Source organism: Anomalospiza imberbis, chromosome 1 (assembly GCF_031753505.1).
Source record: "Anomalospiza imberbis isolate Cuckoo-Finch-1a 21T00152 chromosome 1, ASM3175350v1, whole genome shotgun sequence".
In the NCBI taxonomy this organism is placed as follows: Eukaryota; Metazoa; Chordata; class Aves; order Passeriformes; family Viduidae; genus Anomalospiza; species Anomalospiza imberbis.
In genome coordinates this window covers 34,927,447-34,946,077 of record NC_089681.1, presented here as the reverse complement: position 1 = coordinate 34,946,077, position 18,631 = coordinate 34,927,447, and the positions used below count along the sequence as shown (strand labels likewise).

The window sequence follows — 18,631 nt, the reverse complement described above, 5'->3', positions numbered from 1 at the left end:
GATTAAAGCAAATTTGTGAAACAAAGTACCACATGTAGCTGGTGGGAAAAGCATAGAGATAATTTAAATAGTTGTCAATATGTTCATCTTTGAGTATTACCAAATTTTCAAAAGCCTAGTTCTTCCAAATTGTACTATTCATACTTGACTATTATATGCATGCATTAAAATTTTGCTTTGAAATACACTTTGACCAACGTTTCAAATCACAGATTGCAAGGTATCTTAAATGTTGACTTGGTCAGCATTTTTCTACATCTTCTTCATGACAACTTTGAAAAAAAATATTCAGGTCTTGAATTTTGGTCTCAAATATATGAAACATATATGGTTTAGAAATTTCTCAAATTCAAAGGTCCTATGTGTTCAATGAAATATTTAGATTAGGTACGAGGTCAAAAAACCCAACTTTTTTCTTAGAGATATTTTCTCTCAAAAAATTATTTTGAGAAAGAACCATTACTAAAGGAAAATAGGTAACATCAGATCTTACTTTTCTAAGAATTGCATCAGCTTTTCAACTTCTGTACTAGTATTCATGTATGCAAGTATAATGCAATTTATATGCAAAATGCAGAAAGTAATAAATTTTCAACTGACTCATTTTGTAGGCAAATCAGCATTAATTAAACAAGCTAATGTGCGAAAGGCAAGATAAAAATTACACCTTATAAAACCAAAGCAGATGTTTCAACTTATAATTTTAATATAGCAATCAAAGAAAATTCCAAATACTGTACAGTGAAGTGTAGTATAGTACACTATATACTGTTATAATACACTATTGTTACATTACTGATAAAAAAATCAAATATAATTAGTACAGCAATCACAAATAGAACAAACCAAACCTTGCTGGATAACAGCCAGTACTGTGAAGATGGTATAGTTTCTATGCTAATTTATTTTTAATTCAACATGTAAAGCACTTACTTTTTAAAAAGATTTTTTTTCTAAATATATACACTATTTTAATTCCTATTTATACATTTTAAATAGCATTCCCTCCTAAAAGTGCACTCTTTCATTTCTTGGCAATAATCCTCATCAAACGTAAAATAACTCTGAAAATACCACTCTTGTTTCAACCTTTTATTGCTCAACCACAGGCATAAGGGCTCAGAGGGAATCCTGCATTCTAAAGATCTTAAGCAACTTCTTCATGAAGCTAAACTGATATCCACAAGCAAAACAAAGAAACCACTCTCTGTTGTGGCTTTTTTAACAAAAGGATTAACTTCATATTCATATTATTATTATTTTACAAAAGCCTGTAGATTCTGATATTTAAAAATAGGAGCCAAACAAATGTAGAGATAACAGTGGCATCTTCTTAAATAATTCATTTTCCATACAACTCAGATTGAGCATCACTCTCCCAACTGTAAACATACCAAGAATTTTGTTACCTGGCATTTTCAGCATATTGAAAAAGTAGCAAGCAACTCCACTAACCCTGTGACAATGACAACAGATTCTACTTTATTAAAGATTGTAAATCAAGTATTTTGGCCTTGCAGGGTTGTTAGCACACAGCCCTGTGGCACTGTGCCTCTGTGACACTGCTAGAGCACTCTGTCAGAGGCAACATCTAGCTTGTATTTTGCAGCCAGCTCAAGACTAGTAAACTATATGGAATTCACAAAGCCAACAATGCACACAGCTGTTTTGTGACTACAACAGGGAAGACATCCCAAATACATTTCTTTGATTTCATTTGAAAATCTGCTATTTCTTTTCCCTCACTGAAATGCAAACAATTCAGAGAGAACCAGCACTATCAAAAAGTCAACTAAGCAGCTAGCCATTTGAAGTAGTAAAAGTCTTGGAAAACTGATCTGTTCTCCTGAGGTTTCCCATATGCTCATCAGCAATCTAGTTCATTCCCTTTTTTTATTTTTGTACTAGGCCTGTATTTTTAGCAATCATCTTTTCTTTGGATTATTCATACCAAGCCATAGTAACATTTAGGATTTTCCAATAATGTGTCTTCTTTGCCATGAGACACAGCATAGAAGATCCTTGGCCTTCAGATAAGAAAGTAATCAAAGTGGGTACTCAAAACCACACCCTCTTTCCACAGGCAATTTGGCAGCAAGAATTTGGGTTGGTTGCCTTTACTTTTCAAGAAAAGGGCACCATTCTTGACATTTGAGAAGTCCTACTGACACATCTTCTCATCCACTATGAGCTGAAGTCTTCCCCGCCCTTGTACCTCACCAGCATTTTCCTGACTCCAACAGGGAATTCTAACAAGCACACTGATGCTTCTTGGACAGGCACACAGATTTGTCTCCACTTACATTTGCACCCACTGCCAGCAACCAAACGAAACATCTGTTCCAACTTACACTTCAGTGTTCTTTATTTCACTTCTCCTGCACAGTCATATATCTCACTAGCACGTAGATAAAGTTTAGCTTCACTTGAGAGTATCAAAGGCGCTATCTATCTTTCTCAAAACCACTGATATTAAAAGCATGAAAAAGCTATGTGAGATAAGAACACTGCAAAGAAATATGCACAATCCTGCCTTCCAGAATTCACACCAGTGGATCTTGTGACTGACACCATTTTACCAGTTCTGTGAGACCATCTTCTTTTAGGAACTGGAGGGTTCTGGTCTACATGACTTGACTGGGCCCGAGATGACACTAATGATGAGTCAAACAGAGCTATTATCTGTTTCTATGTCTATTTAGATAAGAAGGAAAATGTCAAATTACTGCTGAAATGGGAAGTGTGTCAAAACTAAACCAAGCCTTCCTCTTTACACAGTAAAAGGCACACAAACTTCTGCAGTCTTACCAGAAAGGCATGAAAGAAGTAAGCGTTTTTCCTTGAAATAAGAATGATGTGCAATAAATACTTCAATTTATTTCAAACTTGACATTCTCTCATATATACTGCTTGCTCATTATTTTTCCAGCCAAGGGAGACTTTTTTCCTAAAGAAAAGGTTAAAACTGTCAAAGCATTGGTTACCTGGTCTAAAATGCAAGAGATCCAGCAGATTCCCCCCCCTCAGCCTCTCCTGATTGAAATTCTTTCCCAGGAACAAGTCACTGCTATACTTTTTTAACACTGTGACAAAGCACAAGCCTCTACTCAACATTTTCTATATAGATGTAGCCTTCAGAAAGCTAGACTGATTCATGGGAGACTAAATGTTTTCAGAAGTCATGGCAGGCTTCCAGGTGCTGCATGTGCATCCTGTTTCTCATTGAATAAGCCCTGCCAGTTAATCAGTGCATCAGCAAGGTCAGTTCTGGCAAGCCAATTACTTCATACATTCCAAGTTTCCAAATTGCTAACTTACCGGATAGCAATTTGAGATCTTAACATTTTTCATTTATTTGTGAAAATGTGATATTTATATTTTACCTCTAAGTAGTGTATGAAGTCATAAAATATTTGTACCATTTACATAAAAAGTTAACCAACAGAGTAATTTTAATTTACCATGACAAAAGAGAAGGGCTATTCTTTAAGTGACTTGCTTCATTTCAGTTCTACATACAAAAATAAATCCTTCCCCATGGGACATTTTATAATTCTAACGCTTAGAACTGTTTAAGTGATTCGAAATGTAAAAAGTGAGGAGACTTTCCTGAATACAAATACACACAACACAAACCACATTTGTGAACTGGTAAAAACCTACATGTGCACAAACACAGACTTCAGTATTTAAATGCTCTTAAATCCTTTGAAGCTATATTAGCATCTCTTCATCCATTCCATGTTATTTTACCATGAGAAGAAGTAACAATAGTGCATTTAAATGACTATGAAGATAGGAAGCAAAGTGCAGTATCAAAAACACATTCCATCCTTAGGGAGCAAGCACAATGGCTGCTTCTTAAAAACTAGCACTACAGGTCTGATGAACACACTACTTAAGTGGATACCAGCTCTATTATCACTGATGCGGGGAAATCTGCAGCACAAACTGAAGTGAGGCTGAGAGAGGTGGGTAGTCTTTATAGACACTGAAACAGCATGTATCCCTTGCTCCTACAGAGTAAAGAGCGAGCTTCTAAAAGCTCAATTATCACCAAACACTTCAGGATAATGTGTGTTAGAGAGTCATTTCCTTCCAATAAATTGTTAATTTGCTCTTAAGAGGACAGCTGTTATTTCATTTTTGCCATTTCTAACCAATGCTAGCAATCTAAGTCTTCTAAAAGAAATGGATTTGCCAATGAGTATTTGCTCTTACTTGCAATTGCCAACGAACGTCTCTCCTGTAATTGTCTCAAAAGTTGCACAACCACCTGACCAGTTTGGTATTTGGGAGGAAATGCTACCAAGAGAGCACCAAAATGGTTGTGTTGACTCAGAGAGCCATGCATAACCACACCACATTCAATGTGTCTTCATCATAAGCTATGTGGCCTTTTTTCTAATTTGCTTTCTACGTGACAATAAGGAGAACTTATACTTCAGTTTACTAAAGTTACACTTATTCCAAGATTTCTGAGAGAAGGATATGAATGAAAAAGTTATTAAGTTGGAGAAGTGCCAGAAAAGTGTAATTAAAAGGACGGTATATGCTACATTATCAAATTGAGCACAAGTTTAGTTTCAGTTACTTTTTGAAATTTATGTCTAATTTATGATAATAGGGTATTTTTTATTGGAATTAAGTACCTGGGACAGAATCAACTTAGCCATGTTCCTAGTTTTGCTTTTCTAGCCCTTCCAGTAACCTTAAGCTAGCATGGTAAGAACCTTGCATGGGCTTAAATTTTAAGACTTTAAAGAAACTAAAAATTACAAAGAATTTTCAAGAACCCACATGTACAGCAGATATTTATCTCAGTGCATTTCCTAATAACTAATTTACAGGTAACAGAGCCAGCCTGGGCAGCAGTATGGTAATATTGAAAGCTATTGCCAATCACATGCTTATCATGCACTGAATAAGATGATATAATCTTTGACATACATACAAGATTTAATAACTAATCACTTTGTGTGGCCCAGCCAATAAACATTACATTTGAACAGTAATTTCTTCTACCCTTATTAGATTTTAACCTATCAAGAATGATCCATTGGCTCAGTTGCATTAATGATTCCTGCATCTTGACTATCCATCTCCTCAAGCTCCTCAACAGAATTTCCCTTTCGTGCTTTAGACCTTGCAGGGAATGTTGTTCCCACAGAATTCACCATGTTACCATCAGTTGATTCAGTATTCAAGTGTTCAGTACCACTTGGTGCAGAGAATGATTCGGGTAAGGCAGCCTGAAAGCTCCCAGTTTTAGCAGTTGAACTCACTGCCTCTACTTTTCTTTGAGATACATCAACTGATGCTGACTGCTCTGTATTCTGATCCCGCAAATGTCTATCCATTGAAGCCTGAATAGAAGAGACCATTTCCTGCAACTTTTTTCTCTGTGCCTCAATCAAAGTGGGGTCAAGCTGCCTGCTGTCTCTCATTGTCACAACTCCCGGAGCAATTCGAATAAGCTCACTGTTACCAGAAGCAGCTGTGAATACAGAAGGCTCAATTTTAGCAGAAGGACTGAAGTCCGTTTCTGTGCTATGCTTTCTTAAAAGTGGTGCTTCCCTGGCTCTTTGATCATGTTGTTGACTACTAGATGCAGTTCCTAGGGAATGACCCTTTCCTTGAAATGCAGTTATGTTATGCAGTTGTTCAGATTTCTTTTTCACTACTCCACCACTACCCAGCTTCAGCATTCCATGTGAAGGACTTGCTTCCCTGCTTCTTGAAGTAGCTTCTGCTCGCACTTGACTTAAGGCCTCTTTAACCAGCTCTTCAACATCAGGACCGATCGGGAAGTGCCCAGCAGCATCCACACACAGCTCTAATCTGTCTTCTGCTGCATTGTACACAAAGTTTTTACCAGGAAGATGTGGAAAAGTGCAGTGCTTGCCATCAGCCAAACCTATAAAGACAGGAAAAGTTATTCAAAGTGCTAACATATTTTAAGGCATGCTCTGAACACACAATAATTACTGTATTTAAATTTACTGAATCAAGTATGTAAAATCAAACACAAAGTTACTACTGTAACTGGAGAAAAACCTTAGGATTTTATGCCATACAATAACCACAGCATGTAGCAAAGATGCTGCTGCCTTCTGTAATGACTCTGATGAAGAGACAATACTGTACTACTACAAGATAAAATAACCACACCTCTACAACTTGCAGTAATGTAAAACAAGCCAAACCCCATCACTACCACCACCCCACACCCCCAAAATCACACAAAACTAAACCATCAAAAATCAAAACCCGAAAACTGATAAGGAGAACATTCCAAAACACTATCTAGGGAAATACTATTTGAGACTACTTCCATACCAGTTAGAACTGTAGTAGGATTTCTGGTTGTCTAACTGCTGCTAAGCCTGAGGAACTTCAAATTTGCTATTTTGTCTTGTTCTCTGGGAGGAAGTGTTGCCAGATTAACAGAAGTGTTTCAAGCTTACTGTATTTAGTAGTCCTGGATATTATAACTATTATCCTTTACAAAACAAACATAAGGCATAATGTTAATGCTCTGCTGTTTGTTTAATTGTCCCACTTATAATTTGACCAATCTGTTAAAACTGAGAGTTCACTACATAATTTTAAGTTCTGAAGTTTCTGTGTGCCAAAAATGGACAACATTCATTTTTCACAGTTTATCATCATAAAACACAAAATAACTCTTTCAACTCTGTCCCATGCGGGCTGTGGTAAAAGCAGTAAGGTATCACTTCAGTGATGGTGGCTTTCTGTGAGTTAAAAGCTATCTGCAGATGAAAACTTGGCTGCAACCATTCTCTTCACTTTAGTTCCATCAGCTATGCATGGAGAGCTACAATGAAAACAACACAGTTTAAAAGGTGCCAGGAACAGGTAAATTGTTGGGATTTTTTCTCTCATTCTCAAAATTCTTAAAGAAAACCACCAGAAATTATTCAGAAGGGAAGAAACACAACAAGCAAATTCTATTTCTAATTTTTATTACCAGATACAATGCTTTCAAAATGAGTATTCTGGGCAACAGTGGAAAAGGTCATTCAATAATTTGTTAAGTTATTAAACTGTTTTCATCCTAGTGAACCTACTGATTAATCTCACTCATCCTCCACAGCTTCTGATCCACACATGCACAATTGTAGAGGACCTACAAAGAAGATTTTACTCTGAAAGCTTCAGACATGTAGCTCCTTTCTTTACATATCCATGGGAACCAATAACCAAACAGCCAAAATGCAGAACAAAATTTAACCTCAAAAACCTGCCTAACTTTGCCTGAAGAAAATATTTTAAGTACGTAATTTAGCAGCTCAACTTTCATTTGCAAAAGAGGGAACTGAAACAATTCCTACGATTGACCAAAACTGCCTCTGAAACTGCAATTCCAAAATCTCAAAGTAGGATCTTAAACAAGATCTATTAAATCAAGTTTCAATCTATTAACAGCACCTACACTTCACAGACAGCTTTGTTCCCAAGGTCCAGTATGACAAGTGCATTATTACATTACCTAAAAGATTACAAATAGGTAAGGAGCTTCTTAAAGTGGAAAGATGAGTCAGACTGTTGCACACAGGAATTGTAAAAGTGTACTAATGCTGAAATACCAAGACAGTCTGTATTTGAAACTATTGCACTTCTCTCTATGCAGGCATTTTAAACTATTATCTCCTACAGCCTTATTTCTTACACAGTAAGCCAGGAAAAATGGCTTTTAAGTTTGACATTTTTGCTGACTTGGGTTAAAATTCCTTGGATTCATTCCACGATTTCAAATTTGGTTAGCCATTAATTGGTCAAAAATACCCTTTCCATGAGGCACTGTTTAAGCTGATTCACTTTCCACAAACAATACACCACTCGTTACTGTGCAAGCATATTAGAAGAAGGAAAACTAAAAGGAAACAGATATAAGACACTTGCATGCTAACTCTATTATCAGGCTAATAATTCAGTGAGAGGTAGTGGGCATTGAGTATATCACACATTTTAATTTATTTCCAGAAATAAGTAAGATAAAGTTAAGGTTGATAAAACTGCCTAAGAAAAAATCAAACAGCAAGAAAGCAGCAAAGGGACAATTATAATAGCTGAAACCACAAGAGCTGAACTGTGAATGCAAAGATTTCATCAATAAAATAAACTTTGGGAGAAAATAACTCCTTAGTACTTTCTTCTCTAAAGAAATAGTTGCTATTTTTTGTAAGCAGTATTTGTAAAGCCACCTAAAAATCAAATATACTTCTACTTGCTTGGTTATTCTGCACAGAACCCAAGATGCAACATTCAGCAATTCAAGAAGGGGATGGATAGTTTTACTTTTGAACAATAATCTTAGGAATATGAAAAACAAATTTAACCAACCATTTAAATGTAAAACATGCAGTACCCTCTATAAAAGATCCTCTAAGAAGCACAAGAAAGGAAAACTCCTTATCCAGTAAGCATCTTAAAGTAAAGGAATAGGTCCTACGATTTTCTTGTTGTTTGATCTTTACAGGAGAAAAAGATTAAGAAAACAAAAAAACAGTTGACTTTTTTGGTCATATTGTTATTAAGAAAAAAGAAGTTGTTTGTACAATTCAGGAAGTGGAAATTTCAGAAAGTAAGAGGTTTAAGTTCAATGAAATAGGTTTAGACAGATTCCCTAGTCTTAGTCTGTCTGAGGGAGCATTAGGAGTTCTCCAATATTTAAGAATGAAAATATACCATAGTAATAGAATTTTTAAAAATATATTTATGCTTACAAGTGACTCAATACCAATTTACAATTTTCACGATTTGGAAACGGAGGAAGGAAGGAAGGAATAAAAACAAAACCAAAAAATACCTGTTGTTTTCTTCATTATACTGTAGAAGACTCCACCCTGCTGAAACAACTGAGGAAGCCCCTTTGCGTAAGACCAAACATCTTCTCCTGTAAAAATCAAACATGAACATTAAAATTAAACAGTTGGATTTTCATATTATAGACAATGGCTGAAAATGTAACTCCTTAAATCAAAAGTTGAGTCCTCACTCTCTTCTATGCAATTAAGAATTTGAATTTTTATTGCAAATGCACAGAACATAAGCCTGGGACATTGAAAGATTTTTAGAAAAACATACCACTGTCTGCAGTCAAATATCCTACATGTTCTAGTACAAAAGTTCCCAAATTTGATTTCATCCAAGGTGCAGCTCCTGGTTCTTTGCCAGGTCCTAAACATGAGTCTCCATTCCCCTCCTACCTCTGCTTTCAACATTAAACTAGGAAATTACTAACGCACTTCCAAAATTCAAGCACATATTCTTGCTCATTAAAACTTGAATTCTATATCCCTACACCACCTCGAAAATCAGAGCTCAATTTCACAGCTGCCACACAGTAGACTTAATACTGCAGCTGAGACACAAATGTCCACCCAGGCAGCTGCAGAGAAGCTATGTCTGTACCTTGCTTTTCCTGAGAGTTAGAAACAAAATACCAACCATGAGGCCCTAGCAGTCCTGTATAACCAGCGTTTGTCAACAATGCCAAAATTGGCATTGAAATGTAACAACTTTAAATGCCATGGAGAGAAAAAAAAACCCAACCTAGACCACATAAAGAAAGGACAGAAAAAATGGGTTACAGTGATGGAATATCAGTGACCTAACAGCACCTGCTCAATCAGTTCAGATCTGCATTTTGCCTATACCCTTTTCCTTATTTTGCTAACCACTTATCTGCTTCACAGAAGTGACATGTGTTGTAGCTGTCTAAGCAGTACAAACTGCTTAGAAAATACAAACTGCTTACCAGAAAGTTCTGATAAATTCTATTCTCCTGATGCAGAAACAACTACTGTGCATACACATTTTCAGGAAAAAAAAGTTTTTCCCATTTTCCATCAAATACACAAGGAACATACTGAGATATTTTAGATAGAAATTGCCCCCTTCTATAGGGATTGAAATCTCAGTAACAACATCTCTCAAATTTCTATTAAGATTGGAAAATGTAAATCTTCAACTATAGTTAACTGGTTGTACTGCTTGGATAGAGATAGCTGGAATGTGTGAGGCTGTAAAATATAACCCACCAATATGTCTTTGCTTGCTGTTACAGGGAAAATAAAATAAAAGAGTGCAGGAGGCACGGGACTCTGTACGCTCCCCTGCTCATCTGTTCCCCCATAACTATCACTCCCCTCTCCACTGCAGGCATTACTCAAGCCCCCATTTGCTTTACAAAGGTACAGTGCACATTCACTACATTCTGTCTTTGGATGTTTTAAAGACAGGAGACTGATATAATCTGATTCATTTTGAAAGCATTCCTTCAAACCATATACGCGCAGGCTCACTGCATTCATTCGCACATGAAGCTCACAAATTCGGCCTTTGCTCCCAAGATGAACATTGAAGTAATCAACCAGCTGCTCTTCTTTCTTATTTTCCATGATCTACTGAAGGAAGTCTTCTATCACTGCTACCTGTGTCCTTACTCTCATTGGCAATTTGAAGTGCACTTCCCTATACACAGTGTCTCCAGAGCATCACTGCTGTGCCTCTTCCAAGTTTCCCTGATGGTTTAAACACTGCCCACAGGAATCAAAATAACCACTGCACTGAGAAGTATCAGAATACAGCTGCCAGTCCACTGAAGCCTGAAGAGGCCACAGCCAGCAGGACTCCATACTAAGGACTCCTTTACTACTGCATCAAGCAATCCATTACTATTTGAAAGACTCTCTCATTCCACAAGACAACCACTGGACTTAAAGAAGAAGCCCAGTTTTAGAATTACTGATATTTTCCAAGGGATGATTCCCTATTTGCTGTGGGCATGATTTTTCAAGACTTGCACAAGGGAAGCATCACTGTTTAGATAGCCTTTTATGCAATACCAACAAGTACTACATGCAGGAAAGCATGGAGAGCAGGGCTCACAACACAAAAGCATCAGCCACTGAAAGAAATACAAATTAATGACACTGTTTTGATAGACATCTCCCACTGGAAGACCAGAAAAGCCCACAATTACAACAGCACTTTCCCAGATCAGAGGAACTAGTGCGTGTGACTCAACTAAACTACATTTGAGGTTTGCACATGTTTGTTGCTAGTTGAGTTTTACCGTTTGTTTTGGATTTATTTGCCATGGTAGCAAGATGTTTATAGGTCACAAGTTAATTTGGATGATCATTTAGTTAGATTAAAAACTCCCTCAAGACACTACATGTATCAAAGAGATTATACTGTTCCTACTCCAGTACACACTTCCTCAGACCAGATTCCAACCCCAGAACATTAAGGTATGGGAACAAATCAAGACTGTCCTACCCACAAACAGGCCTTGTTCACTGATACAACTTAGCCTGCAGCTGCTGCAAGCCCAGGACTGTCACTTCAGACAGCAGAGAGAACACACAAAGTGCAACACAAATAAAAAACTCAACTGATAAACAAACGTTAGAGGGAAGTTCATCTGGCTTCAAAGCAAGCTGTTTAATTTCATGAAAATCCTGGTATCACATAATACATTAAATTCAAACCTGGCTGTTTTGATTCCTAGTGTATGGATGAATTCATCAATGAAAAACAAAGCAATCAAAAGAAATTAATATCTGGCTTGCACATATTCAGAGTGCCTCTGCAGGGTTGTAATTAAATCTGGTTTAAAATATAATGTTTTAAATATGTTAATGCAAAATTCCAATTCCTTTAGTAATTTCCCTAGAGAATTCTGCATTTTGAGCTAAATTACAAAAAAGAAGATAAAGCTTTACAAAAAAATCATGCATAACATGTTAATTGGTCCAGAAATTACTGTATTTAATTTCCCAAGGCTTTTTTAAAAATTATATACAGAAAAACTTATGAACATTATGTAAAATTCTAATAAGTAGCTGAGACCAGAAAAGAAAAATTCTAGTAGTTGAAATAAGAAAAATATTTCAGCCTACAGGAGACTCTGTATGAAAGAAAATGGTTTAAGCACACAGAATGAATAATTATGGATGTTTGAAGACACACTTCCACTATGGGCATTGGGGAAAAGAAAAGTGTGTCTGGCTCAATGAGCTATCTCAACAGCATCTCCCCTCTATACATTCTAATCTCACTATATTTTATAGGAATAGAAACATTCTATAGGAATGTTTTTAGGAGAACAAAGTTACAAAGCTGGTTCTCAGACCTCTGCAGCAGTTTTTGGCAGTACAGAAATGTTGGTGAGAAAAACTAGGGCTTCGTGTCTCAAAAGGCTGAATATGCCACCTTGAGGAATTGCCACCCTTAAGAAAGTGCAAGGACTTGGGAAGTTTGTTAATCTATTGAAAAATCACAATTGTGAACAGTCTAGTAACTAGATTTCTCTCACAAGTATTTTTAAGGGAAGATGAAGACCCAGTGAGAAAAGTGATGCTATAATAACAGCATCTTATTCAGTAGCTGCATAAGGTTTTATAAATGGTTGGTTTATCACTTGCTGCTGCTTTTACTTCTATTAGTAGTGCACAATGGATGCAGCCAGAGAAGGGTGAGATAAATTCTATTCTAACCAGTGCTCTTAAAGCAGAATCTAACAGTAGTGATGGCAAAGACCAAAAGTCATTCTTGCACACAAGAGCAGCTCACAGTTTATGGATAAGCACCTGTAAAATAATGACACATCTTAATGCTTAAGTAACCAATATATTTTTAAAGCATGCCAAAGTTTTTTGAAGTAACTATACTTCCAGCAGTATTTCCTGCAGACAGGAAAGCACTCTTTTAAGCTTCATCTGAAAGTTAAAACAACTTCTAAACCTAACTTTTTCCTGCACTTTGGAACTGGGGTGTAAATGTCAGTGTGACAAGGTGAGTAGTGATGCAGCACACTATGTTGTAAAAGACACAGGAGTAAACAATCACACTTGGAAAAGAATCAAAGTTCTGCTTGATGAACTTCTGACATACCACTCTGTGATTACATAATTGTTTCGTTTCTGAAACATCACATGCTTTAGCCACACCAAATGCCCCCAGCAAAGGGAAGTCTCCCACAAAAAAAAAAAAAAAAACTGTAAACATGACTATTCAACTGGTTCGTAGAGCTGAATATATAATAATTACAGTTCTGCTTCCTGCCAGAAAGCAGCAAGAACTGTGAAACCAGATGAACAAAATACACAAACAGGGGTCCAAGTCTCCTGAGTTCAAAAAGGAAAATAAAAAACACAGGCACCTGAGAAAAGTCCTTTTGTCATTAATTATTCACAGTCAGATTTACATGACTGATAATTTATAAGTATAGCTTGGCAACCCTATGTCCAACCTTTGGAATTCAGTTCCATGTTTACTCAGTTTCTCCTCTGTTTACATTCTGAAATACTACTTTTCTTAAATCTTTAAAAAGACCAGATCTTCATTTAAAACTAACAAATTACCTAAGAAGAAAACGCCAAGTTGATATGCTTAAACCAAGACAAATCCCCATGGGGCCAAATGTCAGGCTTTCCTCCTACTACAAAGGTGAAAATTTGTTCCTCAAACTTCCAATAAGCAGACACTCAGCATCCCCTTCTCATCCCTGCTCTGAATTTATTTCCGGAAACCTGAATAAGATGTAGGAAAAAAAAAAGTCTGTAGCTTTCACACATATACTTCCAAAGTGTGCCTAATGAAAGGCAGGACAGCAGAGGCGATGCAATCACCTCTAACAGCAATTTTTAAAAGAGGACTTTATAGCCTCTTTGCCTTTATAGTAACGGAAGAAGTAGTATCTCACATACCTCATATATACAATTTCTAAAAGTCACTGACACCATATTAAATGTTCTTCTAATAAAGGAATAAGGGAATTAATCTGATTAAGCATGATTTAGGAAAAAGGGAAATGTGTATGTGACTACAGTTTGCAACACGTTATCTTATACTTAAAAACACAATTATGAAGAATAACACGAAGTCAGCCTTACCCATAAGTGTTGCCAGAAGACAGAGCGAATACATCTCCTTGTCAACTTGCTCTTGCAGGTCCTTCGATGAGATCTTACTGGTCACAGCAACATCTTCGTGCTTCACAGCATGGGCTGAGTGAGCTGAGGCAGCCTGCCTGCCTTCCTCCTTGCCCTTCAGAATTTCTATGGCAATCCTGTCACCGTGCTGCAAAGGAACAGGCTCGTTTTCCATGCCTTCTTTGGGAGGCAGAAGCTCTTTTGGAGGAAAGCCGTAGCGAATGCATTGCAAATACGGGGGAATATTAAATTCTCTCGCTATGCCTTCCTGGAGTTCCAAGAAGGTGGTAGTGCACTTCAAAGTAAGCATTGACTGCCTCCCATCATTGGTGGTTATTCGAATTTTCTTTTCTTTTGCAGATGTTGGAGAATATGGGGTTTTGGTTGGTGTAGCAGGTGCAGACGAGGGCCCCTCACGAATAGCCCCTGGAGAAGCAGTCCTGGGTTGCCCTTTATGCTCTTGTTTCAATTTTTCACTTTTCCGTTTCTGCATTACGGAAGCCTGGTCTGCAATGTTCTGCTGAATAGTTCTTTCAGCCTTGCTCATATTCAACTCCTCCTTGTGCAAAGTTTTAGTCTTCTGTCCAGTCAAAATGATTTTGGTTGGAAGTTGTGACTCTAACTCTTGTCCTTGCTGTACATCCTCAGCTCTTTGGGCGTGAGCACCATCAATATTTACAGGGGTATAATCATCAGGGTTCTTTTTGGCAGTTTGGTGCAGTATTGTGTTGACAACTTTCTGCACAAGAATCTCACTACCAAATTCGCCAGGGAAGTGCTTGGTAACAAGTTTCATGGCGACATCATACACATTGCTGTTCAAAGAGGTGTCACTTTCATACTGGAACCAGTAGACAGTCTCTCTCACCACTCTTCCACCCCACTCTAGAGTTATAGGAAAAGCTTCAGGCAGATTGTCATATTCTTTACCTTCCCAGTAATGTTTGAATCCACAGCCACATTTGCCACCTGAAGACCTAGTATTAGTTCTGTCTCCATCAATATACAAAACAGACCCATCCTCTCTGACACGACGCATTAAGTTACCATGGCACCAGTTACAAACAGTCAAATTACTCAGGCCATAGTCTGGTACCAGCACATCCTTCACAGGGTTGTAAGAACACACCAAACTGTTCAGGGGAAAACTGTAATTTTTGTCAGGCCTTAGCTGGCCGTGAGTACTTTTTGCCAGGTTATACAGCTTCCCCCCCGGAGCCAGCCACTCTGGGGGAACGTGATGCTCTGAAAGAGCCCCACAGATGAGGCACCTGTGAAGGCGGTTGTCCATCACTGCTTTTTTGGCAGCTGCAGTGACCTCTTCGGGCTGGACCCCTATTACACCAGTCCTTCTGTAGAAATACTGATGCACATCAGCTACAAGACTGGGGTGGATACCGTGTTTACTCATGAAAACCTCCTCCATTGCAGCAACAAGCCTCATCAAGTACTTGTCCTGCAAACTTCTGTCTCCTCCAATAATACAACCACCATCCTCCTCTAACATGATGTATTTTTTGATGAGGTCTTGAGGAACTCCCCAGGCTTTAGGAAGGAGCTTCCTAGGCAGCTTAGGTAAAGCAGCACCTTTTATTCCAACCAGAGGAATATAATGGTTACGTCCTGAGCTACTCCACGCAATACAGATCGGCTTGTTCAACATGCCATCTTTCCCCATGCATTTTTCCAGAGGTATCAGACCAGGGAGGAATGTTGCTGAATAATCTCCAGAGCTTCGCATTCCACTCAAGGAGTCTAACAGGATGATAGGCCGGTGAAGCACATTGGCCAGACCAAAGATATGAATATTCCTAAGGCCCATTGGAACACCTTCTGGAGGAACAAACAAAGGGTCACATTCATTGATAATATCCTCCCACTCCGCAGCATCAATAAAGTCATGGAAAAGCGCCTTGTAGTGGCTTAGATTCTCCTCAAAATGCTTCTTTAGATTCTCTCGGAGAGCATGCCAGAACAGTTCTCTGCCAACAAGCGCTCGTGAGACTGCATGGACAAGGCAGTGGCCATCTCCATCCACGTGGACAGGAATGAGGCACTCCTGACTGTTGTTGGCTTTCTTGATGTCCTCCAGGGTGTCGTGCAGGTAGATGAGGCTGCCAGAGCGGTCCTTCCCATAACCCATGGTTTCAACGTGCTCTGGCTCGATGAGGAAGGCACGGTCACCCAGAAGGGAGCAGTCAAAGATGTCTCCCTGGTTCATCTCCGTGAGGAGCTTGGCTTTGCCAGTCTGCTTGTCCATCCCATAGCGGGCCAGGATGGGGGCCAGGAGCTTGCAGTGGTAGTTGGAGAGGCCATTGACTTTGACGAGCTCAGTGTTCCTGCGGGGCGGGCCGGCGCCGCTGACGCCCAGCAGCGCATTCCGCAGCAGGTTGTGCAGCACCAGGTCGGGGTCCGTCACCTCCTCCACGGCCAGCAGCTGCCGCTGCTCGTGGCGCCGCCCGCAGTCCGTGCACTCGATGCTGCCGCTGCCCTGCGGCCCGTGCGCCGGGAAGAACAGCCGCGCCTGGCATTTGGGATCGGGGCAGGTGCCCGAGAAGATGCGCCGGTCTCGCTTCTTGGAGGCGGGCGGAGGCGGCGGCTGCGGCTGCTGCTGAGGGGACGGCGGCGGCGGCTGCTGGGGCTGGGACATCTCTCCGCTCCTCTCCGCCCGGGCTTCACCCGCACCCGCTCCTCCGCCGCCCTCACAGGCGCATTCCCTGCGCGCCGGACAACGACCGCCGCCTCTCAGACGCCGCCGGTGCCGGTGCTGCCCGTGCGGTACCGAGCGCCGCCCGCCACCCCCCGCCCGACGCGGAAGCCGCCGCCGCTCTCACCGCCCCTCGGCCGCCTCAGTGCCCGCAGCGCCGCGGCCTCGCGCACTTCCACGCCGGCGGCGCACGCGCGGCGCCGCAGGGGCGGACGGGAGCGATAGTTTCGTTCGCTGCCAAGGCCCGATGTAGGAAAGGGATCTGTGTGCCACGGGGAGACTACAGAGACCGTGATGCCATCCAGGGGTGAGGGGGAGGGCGGGGGAGGGGCGAGCCCCGGCGAGGTTGCTGGGAAGTGTAGTCCGCGGGCGGGTGGGCCGGGAGGGACGGGCAAGGCGCTCGGCGGCGCTTGTTGCGCTTCCTGCGGGAGCGCTGGGGGTGCCAGTAGGGTGTGAGGTGACACCCCACGTGTACATTCTGCTCTGTCTCGCTCGGATGTTGGTCTAAGGTGACGCCCTACGTGTGTATTCCCCCTCTGTGCCCCTCGGGTGCTGGTTTGAGGCACCACTCTACGTATATCCTCCTCTGCCCCCCTCGGGGCGGCTCCGAGGTGACACCCCGCGTGTACGACCCTCCTGTGCCGCCTCGCCCCCGGCCCGCTCGCACCCCGCAGGAGCACCGGGCGAGGCTCCCTCCCGTGTCAGCTGTCCCCCTGGGCAGGCTCGGGGGGCGGGAGGCTCAGCTCCAACAGGCTGCTGCCGGCAAGGGGCTGACAGGAGGGGACAGGGCGGAGGCCGGCCCAGCCTCCCCTCAGCGGTGCCGCTGAAGGGGAATCCGCGGGCCCCCGAGGGCTCCCCGGGCACGGGGGTTTCCAAAAGCACGGCAAGCAGCGTGTCCTGCCAGGCAGGGTGCTCTGCCAGGCAGCATTGCCTGCAGGCGTGGGCACACAGGCTCTGCCCCAGCCTCTGCCCCGACAGCCTCCGCAGCCAGGCCCGGGCGGCGGCCGCCGGACCGTGCCTGCCCTTCGAGCTCCTCAGGGCGTCTGGAGCTCAGCGCACCCTCGCCGGGGTTTCGATTCCCGAGAAGCCGCGCCGGGCTGCCCGTCCGGGCGGTGAGCTATCGGAGCGGAGGTGTTCCCCGGCTGCCGGGTGCTGATAGCGACAAAACAAGGCTCAAGAAGACGCGAGAGCAAGCTGTTAACACGAGTGATCCCTCCAGCTGGTGCTACGTAAGGAGATAATGAGGGAACGGAGCTGGCGCTTACGTTATCTGCAGTGGCCGTCTGAAACGACACTTTTTTTGCCAAAATGAAATGGAATAATGTTCACAACTCCCAACCTAATTGCAGGGATGGCAGCGTACTCATGTGGAGAACTCAAGGAGGGATGCTGTCAGCAAATGGAGGAGTCAAGCTCTCTGAAAGCTATTCTAGATAAAGATTTATCCTTAAATTAAAGAAAACAAAAGCTGAATGTCAGAGGACAACGTGGAACCTCACAGGGTATTTCCAAGTACTGGTGACCTACCCCTGTGAACACAAGGGCAGAAAAAATGACCACTTCCTCCCTCTCCCATCACCCTTGCTCTACCAAACCACCACCTGGAATTTACATCCCAAGGCCTCACCTATTCTGTAGTCACTCAAATGATCTAAAATTAGAATAAAAATCATAGCGATTGTGTCAGAGAGATAGTATTGTGCTTGTACTTTCCAATGCAAAGGGATTGAAAATTTTCATTTTCACTAATCCATGAAAAGTAATTTATGCGTCTGACATTTAAATTATAAAGATTCAGATGATTAATACATACAGAAAAAAAAAATCTATTTCTGTGCTTTATCACAGGCTTAAGGAAAAAAATGGCTTCAGGCCTGGCCCTGTGACAGACTGAGCACTGCCACCTTCCAGTGACAGCAGCTGAGCTGTGCATGCTCATTCCCTTTCAGTTTCAGTA

At 41.2% G+C, this 18,631-nt stretch overlaps 1 protein-coding gene and 1 long non-coding RNA gene across 2 annotated transcripts; one reads left to right on the top strand and one right to left on the bottom strand.

The window, feature by feature from the left end:
• Positions 1-684: 684 nt before the first annotated feature.
• On the bottom strand, positions 685-16,835 carry VCPIP1 (valosin containing protein interacting protein 1). Its single transcript, XM_068187523.1, has 3 exons — positions 13,929-16,835; positions 8,834-8,920; positions 685-5,917 (listed from the first exon to the last, which is right to left on the bottom strand). The coding sequence occupies exons 1-3, from the start codon at positions 16,615-16,617 to the stop codon at positions 5,046-5,048; spliced, it is 3,648 nt and encodes a 1,215-aa protein (XP_068043624.1). The 5' UTR covers positions 16,618-16,835; the 3' UTR covers positions 685-5,045.
• Positions 6,186-14,793, top strand: LOC137472473 (uncharacterized). Its single transcript, XR_010998202.1, has 2 exons — positions 6,186-6,879; positions 10,440-14,793. It is a non-coding gene; the product is annotated as an uncharacterized lncRNA (long non-coding RNA).
• Positions 16,836-18,631: the final 1,796 nt, after the last annotated feature.